The following is an 11682-nucleotide window of genomic DNA, read 5'->3' as shown; positions in this document are numbered from 1 at the left end:
ACTTGTAGTGAAACCTATCTCTCTGTTCTGTGACTCTGATTTTGCTTTTGTGACCTGTTCCAGTGTAAGGTACTCGGAATATGATGACAAGCTTGTGGGAAAGAGAAATCATGTATATGACACAGCATACAAACGGAAACTGACTTGATTAATGTTTCATGGTCTAGTAACAGAAACAGCAATGTCAATACCTTTTGGAGCTATATGGTCTCTTTTTTTCTTCTCTAATATATGGATGTTCTTTTCCCACCCAGGACTTCTGCCAATTATTGCTACACTCACAACCTGCCATTAAAATAAAGCACTGTGGATTTTAGCTGTTGCATGCAAATAATTGCAATGGTTAATTAATCCTGACCTCTCTTCAAGGAGCTCCCACTTCACAGCCATGACTCGGAGTAGGGTTGTCTGTGTGCTAGGGCACTAACAACTGTATCTGTTGCTCTTTGCAGCTGTCTGGCTGGTCTTCCATATCCCAGCCCACACTGGAGCATTAATTACTGCTAAACTTGGCATGCTTCAAAGGATTCATAACCAATTGGTCCTGGGATGTTTGTTTTTGTTCTTGCCTTGGTGATACTGGTTTGGCCCAGCCTCTAAATACACTCTCTGTTGTAATTTTAATTTTGTTTATCCTAAAAGATACATGTTTGTGTCTCTCTTGTTCTCTGTTTGTTTTTTCTCTTTTCACTCAAACATGCTCCCTCCCCCAGCCTGTTTCGCTGCTTGAGAAAGCTGCGCCTCAGTGGTGTCAAGGGAAGCTACAAGCTCACCTCGTTGCGCAAACTAATCTGCTCCGAAATCAGGTGACTGCTGATCTACCTGGCTCTAACCCTGCATGCGCTATTTTGGGCTCTAGACTGTACCATGCAACTAATCTCTAGGCAACGTTCACTCTAGTCTTCTCTGAGTGTGTCCTTAGTACTCCTGAGCCACAGTGGACATGTGGAAGTTGCTGACCAGTGGGTGAATTTGTGCATGCCCTATTGATTTCTAATCAGGTGTGTTAATCCTGAACTGTTGTTTTCTCCTGCTAAAACAAAATGTGGATGAAGAAAGGCTATGGCATAATGCCAAGGCAGAGGGTGATACAGTGTAGTTCCTCCAAAAGTTGGCTTCTGCTTTTGTGCTGTTGAATAAAGCCAGAAAAAAGCCCAATCCATTGCTTCAAAACAATTTCTATGGCTGCTGAATATTATGCTGACTGTATTGCAACTCTCTCCTCTTGTAAAACCAAAGTTTCCAAAATGGGCACTATCCTGGCTCTCATAGTCTAAAAGAGCCATTTCCAGACATACAAGATAATTTCAGTCTGCACAGGAGAAGTGGCAGAACTTGGCCAAATGTTTAGATTATAGCATCTTGAGGAACATGAGAGCAGCTCAGAGAAACTGCAGGGACTGAGAATTTCAGTCCTGCTTGCACAGGAGAAGCTTCCTGATGGAATCTCCCTTGGTACTTACCTTGGAGCTCCTTAAGGGATAAGAGGGAGCTGACATAAGACAGTCAGAAAGAAAATGCTTTCAATGGGCAAGGGAGAGTAAAATCCAGACTGGGAGAGTGCCAGTTACCTGCTCACAAGTTCCTGGTGTGCTCATCTGTTCTTATTCAAATTCTCCTACATTTTCACATTCCTTGTCAGTGAATGGATTGTGGTTTAGAAGCACTAAATCGTTCTCACCTTCTAAAGCACCTGGATTTTTCACAGTCAGTTTATGACTGCAGATCAGGGAAAAGACTAGATTACCACATCAATAAAGCCTGGGGAAAGAACAGCTGTTAGCAGTCCTGCTTATGATGCATAGCAAGCAGAGGAAATATGTATTCATTCTTGATTGAAGGGAGAAGGACATTTGGCAGGCTGCCGCGGGGTTTTCCTATGCCTCAGCCATGGTGTTGGGAATGACATGCATGGCTGTGGTTCTTGACTGCCCTGTTTGCCTGGAGGACTAGAAACCAGGCATGGGAAATTTCTCAAGCCAAGTAAATAAATAAATGGGAGCATTTTTCCTCTTCTCAGACTGGTTGGGGGTGGCTGGGAATAATACCAGCACTCACAGGTTGCCTGGAGCAACAGTACCCATGAGTGCTCCCTCATCCATTGTGATTTTTGACAGGCTATGGAGAGTCATTTGATAATTTCACTGTACTGGCTGACTTCGACCCCTAGAGCAAGGGGGTATGTAATCTCTCCACCCACTGTGTTGCAGCGGTGTTAACCTTCTGCTGCATGGCATTAATATCTTCAGTCACCCCAGATATTTTCAAATCAAGTTAAGTCCTCCTTTAAGCTTTTCCTCCTTCATTCTTGAGCTAAATAGTACTACTGCCATCCTTAATTATTTGTTTCTAATTGTATGGGTCTTTTTTCTTAATGTATTTTTTTTTTAATTATCTTTATTTTGGTTGGTAACAGAAAAAAAAATCTCACTAAAGAAGCGTAGTTTGATTTCTGAACCTGTAGGTTTTCCAGCTTTTCTTCACAAACGTGAGCAGGCAGGAAAGAAAAAGGCTTCAGGTTTTATATTCACATGACTTCAAGACTGCAGGTGTTAATGACAACCCTAAATCTCATTAAGCTGGAGAACTGATGACACTGCATTTATCCAGGAGTTGCAGGACGTTAAGCCTAAAAGAACCAGTCCTTCCTCTTACCAGCAGCTGTGTTGCCATGTTGCCGTCTCTTCTTGCCTGCTAATTTTACAACCTCCAAGCAAAAATGGGGTCAGTAAGACCTATTATTTCTACTATGAAGCTAAGTCCCTTCTTCCAGTGTGCAAACCACTGGCTTTTTAGGCCTTTAGCGGATACTAACAAAAACAATGCAGTGGGTAAAAGTGTAAATACACAATACAGTGTAAAGTCTCCTGGGGGGGGGGTTTGCTGTTGCATGCTCTTGATAACAGATTTTAGTGACTGTGCTTTTCAAAATAAAGGGGAAAATAGTTAGAGCATCAAATTCTTGCCTTTTTGCTAAGCTTCCATGAAATGCTAAATGCAGACTAAAAACCAACATCTTTGGTTCTGCAGTGATAACTGAACAGTATCTCTGTAAGAAAAAGTCAGCAAGCTGAGTCCTGGGCCATGATGACCTTCTGAAAGGCACATTTGACAGGTACTGGTGGGGGCCTGGGGTAAGGCACCCACCTCTCCTCCTTACTCCTGCCTCATGGGTATTAAAGTGTTTGCTGAGCAGTGCATAATTACCACAGTTCACAGCATGGTATGTGAAGAGAAATGTTCACTAGATTGCCTGAGAGCACCAGGCTGGAGATTGCCAGACACTCACGAGTGCTGGGATGTCGATGGTAGGAAACACAATGTGGAATAATTGCCCCCTCTCCTATCACAACTGAACTGGTTGTGCTTGGCACTCTGAGCCTTGGCTAGATGGAAGGTCAGGAAAGAATTTTTATTGTCCAGCTCCTGCTCAAACTTTCTCCCTTTCAGGCAGGGAAAGGAGAGGAAGAATTTTCTGAGATCACATTTCATGGACCTGGGCATTATGTCCTTCTGTCTCAGGTTGGCAAGGATGACAGCTGAAACGGAAAGTGCACATATATGGTAGCAATGGGCTCTGCCCAGAAACTTTTATCTTTCCCCTTTTCCCAACTTTACTGCGTGAGCTGGCTTTCTCTAGCAGAGCTTATGACCGAATTGACGTCTGTCTTCCAGCTCCAGCTGGAAGCAGTCAGGGTTATCCAGTATCAGGACCCCTGCTTCCAAGCAAAATAAATTCCACTCATGAGAAGATCCCTGGGCTGACAAAGGAGTGAAGAATTAATTCAGTGCTATACTTAGGAATAGGAGCACTAGATGAAACCTGATTCCTACTACTGTTCTAGAGTGAACGTTGCCTGTTGCTGATTTTGCTGTTGCCTCAGGATGTCACAATATTCACATGTTCCTTTCTAGGTTCTTTGACCTTCTGAACAGGTAAACGAGAGAGGGAAAGACTGTTATTAATATTCACTGTATCTGAAAAACTAACAGTAGTTAATGGTGCCTCATCTCCCTGCTAGGTTGGAAATTAGAATAAGATAAAGCCAAAGGATGGACTGTGATGTTTTTTCTCACTTTAAATGGTTACATTAGAAACATTCATTTGTAGAGGGATTTTAAGACAGAATCGAGTCTTTGTGATCATTGTCTCTGATCCAGCATAAATGGTGTCTTAGTTTAAATAGGGTTTTTGTTTTGTGCAAACTCTCTTGAAATGTTTTTTTTCAGTGAGTGTAGTCGCAAAATACAGGGTTTTTCTGTGTGGAAGCATCATGGCCCCTTCTCTCCCTGCCTGTTCCTCCCAGGATCAGCTTAACTTTTGAATACTTCCCAGTTGTGTCTCTTTCTGGGGGAAACATTCTCTTCTGATCTTGAGTGCAAAGTCTTAGCCTTGCCTTTGTCAGCAGTGAGCAACCCTCTGAAAAGTGCAGCTAACTGGAGAGTAGGAGCTTCTGCAGCTTGCTCATAAACCAGGAGATAAATGGGGAGTGTAGGGATAATATGCAACACTGAGGAATGGGACTCTGAACTGCAAGATAGTTTTAAGTCCTTTCTCTTATCAATCCTACCTTTGCATATGCCTGTCACTAAAGAGCTGTAAGCTGGATTTCTTTAATTAAGCTGGCACAAAGAAGGTAAGACTATTTCAAAGAAGGGGTAGGAATCAGACTGCAAGCTTGTAGAGACGTAGTTCCCCAGTGCCTTCTGGGCTCTTTGCAGAGCCCTGTGGCACTCCTGTTGTTGTCACACATCCAAGTAGGCCCTTGTGCTGACCTTCCTGTAAAGATGTGTCATCAAGTTGCTCATGCAGGGATTTTCCATCCTGCATCCCGCTGCACAGAGTTATGGGAGAATCCTGTGCTGTTGCAAATTACAGAATATAAACATTTTAATTAGCAAGCTTTGAGTTGTAAGTCAAGGCACTGAAAAGAGGAAGAAGTCGCCTAGGACGAATATGGGAAGGGGAATGTGCTTGTTGCTAGTTTCTGCTGCCAGCAACAGAAACCAGGGTCATCCTTGTTTGTCACTGAAACCCAACAGAATTCAGGCATCAGCATTGGGGTCTCTCATTGTTTAGGTGAAATGAACAGATCAAATTCAAACTGTCAAATGGGGGAAAGAGGTCCTGTATAAGGCATATTTCCTTTGGTGCTGGTGGCCAACAGTCAGCCAGGGATGGTGCTTGTGCAAGACCACTGAAACCAAGACCTGCTGCTCAAGCACACCAGCCTGGCCTCCTGCTGGCACAACTCTTGCTTTGCATACTCTTCCTTGCTTCTCCAGTCAGCTTTGTGAGAGAGCTGTATCAGCCAAGGATGCAACCTCCTCCCTTCCTCAGAAGAGGTGGGGCTTTGGCATGACCTTACCTGAACAGAGAGCACCCCCCTGAGGGAGGCTTCTTCTTCAGTGTCATTTGGGATGGATTTCAACTCTTTCAGAGACCTGGCAAGGGGCAGGGGCCACTGTTATCTTCATCTGTAACCAATCTGGAGGCTGAAATGTCTGACCAGGTCCATTCAATTTTTGAAGCCAGGGAAATTTATAGAACTTAAAACACATTAGTGGATGCTTGAATTACTTTGAGTGTCTAAACAGGGAAATCTATTGAGAGAAAGCCTGAAAGTTAACACATGCAAGATGAAGGGGCATCAAATCATCTGTGATGCAACCCTGACTCCTGGGAGATTAATTTGGGATGGGGATTACCCCATGCCAGAATTTTGCCTGGTCTCCTGAAGAAGTTAAGAGAGTCACAGTTGTCCCAGCCCTCCAGGCTACTTGTCTGTGCTGGAGCTAACAATCTCCCTTCTCTGTTATCAAGGCTGAAGAAGAGTTAGTAAAGGCTCAGAAGGTATTTGAAGAGATGAATGTTGATCTGCAGGAGGAGCTGCCTTCACTATGGAATAGGTGAGTGCTGAAAGTTTTGCTAAGGACTGGTTGGAAGGAAGCAAAGATCCAAGCTCTTGTATTGCTGTCCTCCTTAGCTTGGGCTGGTTGTCTGCTCTTGTTTTCTTTATCGTCTTGGAGAGTCTGTTCTAGGATTCCTCACAGCCAAATTCACCCTGGGCTTTCTGTGCTTCATGATCCTCATTAAAAACTCAACTTTACCACCCGGTGAAACTGTCTTTCAATGCTTTGTCTGATTCATCCCTTTGCCCCACCAACTCTGTCCAACTTTCCTGGGCAGTGGCTCAGCTTCTGCTGTGGACAGCAGGCAGAGCAGGCTGGGTCACTAAGATTCTGGGGGTGAAGCTGGCTGGTTGGAAGGTACATCTGCAGCTGAGTTGGGTATGTATGTCAGCTGACTGATTAAGGGTAGATAATATGTCAGAGGGGTTTATACAATCCTTTTGTTTGGAGAGAGCCAAGAGATGATACTTTGGTCACTGTGTCTCACCATGCAAGCTTATGAGCACCCGGTGAAGCATTAGGTTTAACACAACAGGGAGGTTGACAGGGCAGGTTGTTCTGTGTTGGATGCCACTTTCAGGTCTGGGCAATTGGGCAAACAAAGGTGAGGGAAAGATCCCAGTGTGGCTACCTTCTGTTGCTGTTAAATGTGCTCCTGGCTATGTGACACAGGACCCAGTGAGGAACTAGTGGTTATAACTGTCCTGTTGTGATCTATTTAACAAAACATAGCCTGGGCAGAGGAAAATGGACTGAGAGAAGAGGAAGACTTGAGAGGCTGTGGATTTGCCATACCAGTGATTATAGTGATGAAAAGAGAGGAAAAGGAAATAGACCAACATTAAGCTTGGAGGATGAAGTGGAGGGCAGCAGAAGCTAATGGGAAGGGCATGTTAGAAAGCAGGCAAAATCCTCCTAGGACTGTCCTGGTTTCTTACTTCTAAATGCAGTGATAATGTCTGGGTTGGCAGTGCTGGTCTGCGGGGAATGGAGAGGCAGGGTGGCAGCAGGACAGGAAAGCAAAGCGTAGATGTCTGCCTTCACTTCCCCTTCCTCCCAGCCTGGGTCAGGACCCTTTACTCAAAGCAGTGTGCAGGCCTGGCTGAGGAAGGGGCTGGGAGGGATACAGGCACCTGGGAGAGATACAGGCACCTGTTCCATGTGCAGAACAGTGATACCTCTGGCCTTAGAAAGCATCTCCCTTGTGCTGTTGCTTCTCTAGCTGTGTGCTGTTGGCAGCTGGCGGGATGGCTAGAAGGAGGGTGGCAGGCAGCTGCTGAGATTTTAAGGTGCCACAGGCTGTACACAGGTTCCTGCTAGGCAGCTGATCCTTCTGCTTTCCTGTTGCTCTCTGTGCATATCCTGTGCTTTCTTACTTTTCTGTCCCTGAAGCAAGCAGTTAATACTTTTTTCTTCCTCTGGTGCTGAGGGACTTCAGAGTGAATTAATATCTGTCCTTCTGCCAAGTCCCCCAGCTCTCCCCATGCTTCATCTGAGTCACAGCCTCTATCCTTTTCCTTTACATCACCTTACCACTGCCTCTCTATTCCCACTCTCCCCTTGTTTCCCCAACTCCCTCCAGCCAGCACAAATCAAAATCCTGTCCCAGCTGGCCTCTTTCTCACCTTGGATGTGTTTGCCCCATACCTGGCCTTTGCTCTATTACCCCCTTCATGCTTCTCTACTGCCCTTCTCTTCCAGCATGTACCAGACCTGACAGAGTTGAGTTTGAATGGGAGTGGTGGATGGGAAGTAACAGAGGCAGAACTGAAAGTTTTGGGGAGAGCACTGTGTCCATTAAGTTCTTCTGTCTCATTTTTCATTTGGCAGCCGTGTTGGTTTCTACGTCAACACATTCCAGAGTATAGCAGGCCTAGAAGAGAACTTCCATAAAGAAATGAGCAAGGTAAGGCAACTAACAGCTTAACCTACTAATACACCCTCTCTCCACTATTATTTAAAACCCCAAAACACCCCCCCCAAAACAAACAAACCAAAACCCAACAACAAAAAAATCCACAACCAAAAAAAATACCCCAAACATACCTGGGGAAAAAAAAAAGGCTGGAGAAAACAGAATATTTGCCCCTATGTCAGAGGAAAATATTAACCCTTACTTTTTTCTGAGCCACTTGGAAGAAAGGCTGTCTGAGATAGTAATGTAAAGAGATGGAACACAGGAGAGATCACAGGGCCATGCAGCAGTGGGGAGTTTGTGTCACTTGGCAGGGCTCATGTGCTGATCCACAGAGGGAAGGGAAGTCACTTTCTGGCCTGTCCCTTGCGCCCTTTTTTTTAGTTCATCTACATTATGGATTTGTAACATATAACCTGGGCATTCTCAGCCTGGTATCTATTTACTACCTCCTCAGCTGCCTGGCAGCAAGTTGCTGCAAATCCTCATCTAGCTGTGGGGATGAAACCAGCAGGAAATCTGCCAATCTGCAACTCAGCTGAAGACTGAGACCTGCCTCATTCTGCTCCCTCAAGAAGGCACTTCCCAGCAGTACCTTTGTGCATTTCCTGCCCTGTGACCCAAAAGTCATTTGAGTGCTTAGCATGACCCTTGCATGAGCTACCAGTTGACCATCAGCTGTGAATCACAGCAGTAAGTGGTACTCTACCTGGTGGTGGCAGGCTCGATCCTGGTGCTGTGTGCAAGCACCCAGCTGAGACCTTAGGAACAGTCTGTGGGAAAGCCCCCCATTGCCACTCTCATTTACAAATATGTTCATGCTCCTTCATTTAAAAGCTAGAGAAGTCTTGAATTCCTTAGGTCTGTACACTGCTTCTAAGAGTTGCACACTCTCTGTAAACATTGCACTGATCTTGGTGAGTGACTGAGAGCCCAGTTGGAAATCTCTTATATTCCATCCACTCCCCAGTGTCATCCTGACAACAAGACAGCCGCTAAGCAACAAACAATGTCGTAGTCCCTCAATTTCCAGGAGTCAGGGGCCCTTTGCCTTGGTGTAATGCATTAATTTTGAGCCCTGCTGACATTTCACGGGGAACTTTCCAATAAATAGCCTGCTCTTCTTGAGTTAGGGATGAATTGATTAAGAATAGGGAGGATTGTTAAAATTGTCAGTTTGTTGCTGTTGACTTACATTCAGGAAAACATGGGAAAGATGCTTGTTAGACAGGAATTCTCTTCTTGTTTCATGTCTTGGATTTTTATTTTTTTTATCCTGAGGAGTTTTGCATGAGAGCAGGGCTTTTGCTTTGTTCCATAAGAACCATCTGTTTCTTATTACTGCTATAGCATCCAATTAACTGCTGGTGGTGTCGGCATGATGTGTCCAACATTGATTGCATTGGATCCCTCCTATCAATGATAAATCTGGCATCTCATCTTGTTTATGAATTGGCTGTTTCAGAATAGGAGTGTCTGGAGGGAATATTGCAGCCTTTGGTGCCAGAGAGCGTTTAACTCCTAATATTGCATTTCTGCAAAGATACCCAGGTTCTGCCCAAACCTAGATGTCCCAGGCAGCCTGTGAAGTTGAGGCTTGTTGTTGACTGAAAGTCCAGCTACCTTTGGCTTCAATGTTGAAATGACCATATCCCAAGCTTTGATATGCAGATTTGAGGAACAGCTTTGGCTACAACTTCAGAGTAAAGCTTCAGTTCTAGCACATAGACCCATAGGTAAACACTCTGCCTGGTTCTGCAATGGTATCTAGCAGCACACCAGTGGGAGCAGATGACGGAGAAGCAAAGAGAATGATGTGTAAGGGAGATAAAGCATTCGCATGAGTTGCTAGCAGCTCCTCAACAGTTTGAGTGCTCTAGTGTTTCGTACCCTATTGGGAGCAGTGGAAACAGATGTAGGGCTGTCCTCTCTTGTGATGGCTGAGTGTGTGCACATGTACAGGCACAAGCCTGTGTTTGGTCAGCCTGGACTCTCTGCTGGCACCTGGGCTCTTTTCTCATTGTTTTTTTTCTTTTGTTTTGTATTTTTCAGTTGAACCAAAACCTCCATGACGTCCTGTTGGGTCTAGACAAGCAGTACTCGGGCAATGCCTTCCCTGTTAAAGCACAGCCCAGGTCAGTAACTATAGTATCTTTCCTTCAGCAGGGGTGGAGGGACAGGGATTTTTCTACAAGGGTATTGAAACCTCCACATTGTCAGTTGTGGAATGATTTTACTACCTGCACATAGCCAGCCAGTGCCCTCCTAAGACTCCCTAGAGCATGCAGCTGGGGCTGAGTGACAATGCAATACTTTTTGCTTTTCTAGGATAGCATCTGGAGGCCTAAACTTTCACTAGGTGCTGATATTTAGACAAATAACACTCGGCTCTGCTTTTTTAAAGTTGAATTCCATGCACTGACATGTAATACAGAGCTGCCCTTCCTTCTGGGTCCAGTTGCCCAGCACCTGTCCCTCAAAAGCTTCCAACATGTACCTGCAGCTTGTGAGCGTGATCACCAAGAGCCCATTTGTTTCCCTAGCCTCTTCTTTGGCCCTCCAAACTTTGGAACTACCTTTATGCCAAGCCCCCCATGTGTACACAGCTGAGGTGCATTTCCTCTGTGTGTGTTGTGGAACTGGTTGCAGCCTCACTAACATGAGGCCTCCTGATCTCAGAGCACTTCCAATCTGCAGGTATGCAAGGAGTGAGTGTGCTCCAGGCCTTAAGTTTTCTTTCCTCAGTTGGGTCCATTCCTGTATGGTTAAGTGCAAGTCTGCACATTCTCTAGCACTGAGAGGGGAGGGAGAGGTTGGCCTCTGGATGAGGCTGTCTGGCTTCCATCCAGGATGCGTGAGTGATGAAACAGTGTCGGGCTCTGGCTTCCAGCTGCTGCTAATCCCACATGCAGGGTGAGCAGGAGCACAGCCCAAGTCCTCAGTTGGTGTATTGACAGAGGGAGGAGGTGAAGTCAGCATGAAGTAAGGGCAGGCTGTGGTCTGAGTGCATTGATTTGGAAGGGCTAGACCAGCTGTTGAGACCTCTGTGGTCCCTTGTCTCTCCTCCCAGTTGAACCTCCTATTGCATTCGTGCATAGATGACTTACCCCAGCATGCATGTGGTGTTTGCCAGCTCTCAAGGAAGAGGATGTTTGAGTTGAATTTGGCCCCCCTGAATTTTGGATTGCTAATGCCAAATTTCCAAGATTCTAGTAGAAATGCTTCTTGTGAAAATAATATCTTCTTCCCAAGTTAGCTTGTGGTCTCTGATGATCACAACCCAACCAGACTGAAGCCTTGTGAGGAGGCAGTGATGCCCATCCTCTTGCTGCCATGTACATTGTCTCTGATAGCAGCATCCTTCAGGGTCTTTTGGAAGAGGATGAGGTAATAGCACAGATGAAGGCTGTATCCATTGTTTTGTCCAGCTTTTTCCTCTCTTCCTCCAGGAAGTGATTGTAGGGTATAGTGACAGCCTGTCCCAGGCATTTTCATTGTTGCTGTAGCATGAAGTTTCTGGCCTGAAAATGTTTCCAGCGAATAAATTACCTGTCCTAATGATTCCTGCCCCCACAAACCGCTAGTTCATCTGAGGCTGTAATAGGTATTTCAGCTGCAGTTCTATGCTCTTTGGCTGTCTACGGGACCACATGGCCCTAAAACCAGAAAATGAGTGCACACACAGAGATCCCTGTGTGGGTAGCAATCTGAGTGCTGCTGCTTCATCACTTAACACCCTGCATCTTGGCTGAGATGCCAGCCCTGCCCCAGAGCAACTCTCTTCCTCATGAGCACAGTGGAGCAGGTTGTTGTCGGAGGATGTAAATTGGCCAGCATAGTAAATATGTTTCGCA

General features: G+C 45.4%; 1 protein-coding gene across 6 annotated transcripts in view; it reads left to right on the top strand.

The window, feature by feature from the left end:
- The window catches only part of BIN1 (bridging integrator 1), a 92525-nt gene that overhangs the window by 55804 nt on the left and 25039 nt on the right, over positions 1-11682 (top strand). For 5 of the 6 annotated variants that reach the window (XM_010020500.1, XM_010020499.1, XM_010020497.1 and 2 more), the window contains exons 7-9: positions 5825-5910; positions 7744-7819; positions 9881-9963. In XM_010020500.1, coding sequence (XP_010018802.1) covers positions 5825-5910; positions 7744-7819; positions 9881-9963 — 245 coding nt within the window. Of the gene's footprint in view, positions 1-713; positions 807-5824; positions 5911-7743; positions 7820-9880; positions 9964-11682 lie in introns of all 6 variants that reach the window. The other variant, XM_010020495.1, reaches the window with a different exon arrangement.

This window comes from Nestor notabilis, unplaced genomic scaffold (genome assembly GCF_000696875.1).
Source record: "Nestor notabilis isolate BGI_N333 unplaced genomic scaffold, ASM69687v1 scaffold12348, whole genome shotgun sequence".
Lineage (NCBI taxonomy): Eukaryota > Metazoa > Chordata > Aves > Psittaciformes > Psittacidae > Nestor > Nestor notabilis.
Note: the sequence above shows the minus strand (reverse complement) of the source record. Positions and strands in the feature narration are given on the sequence as shown.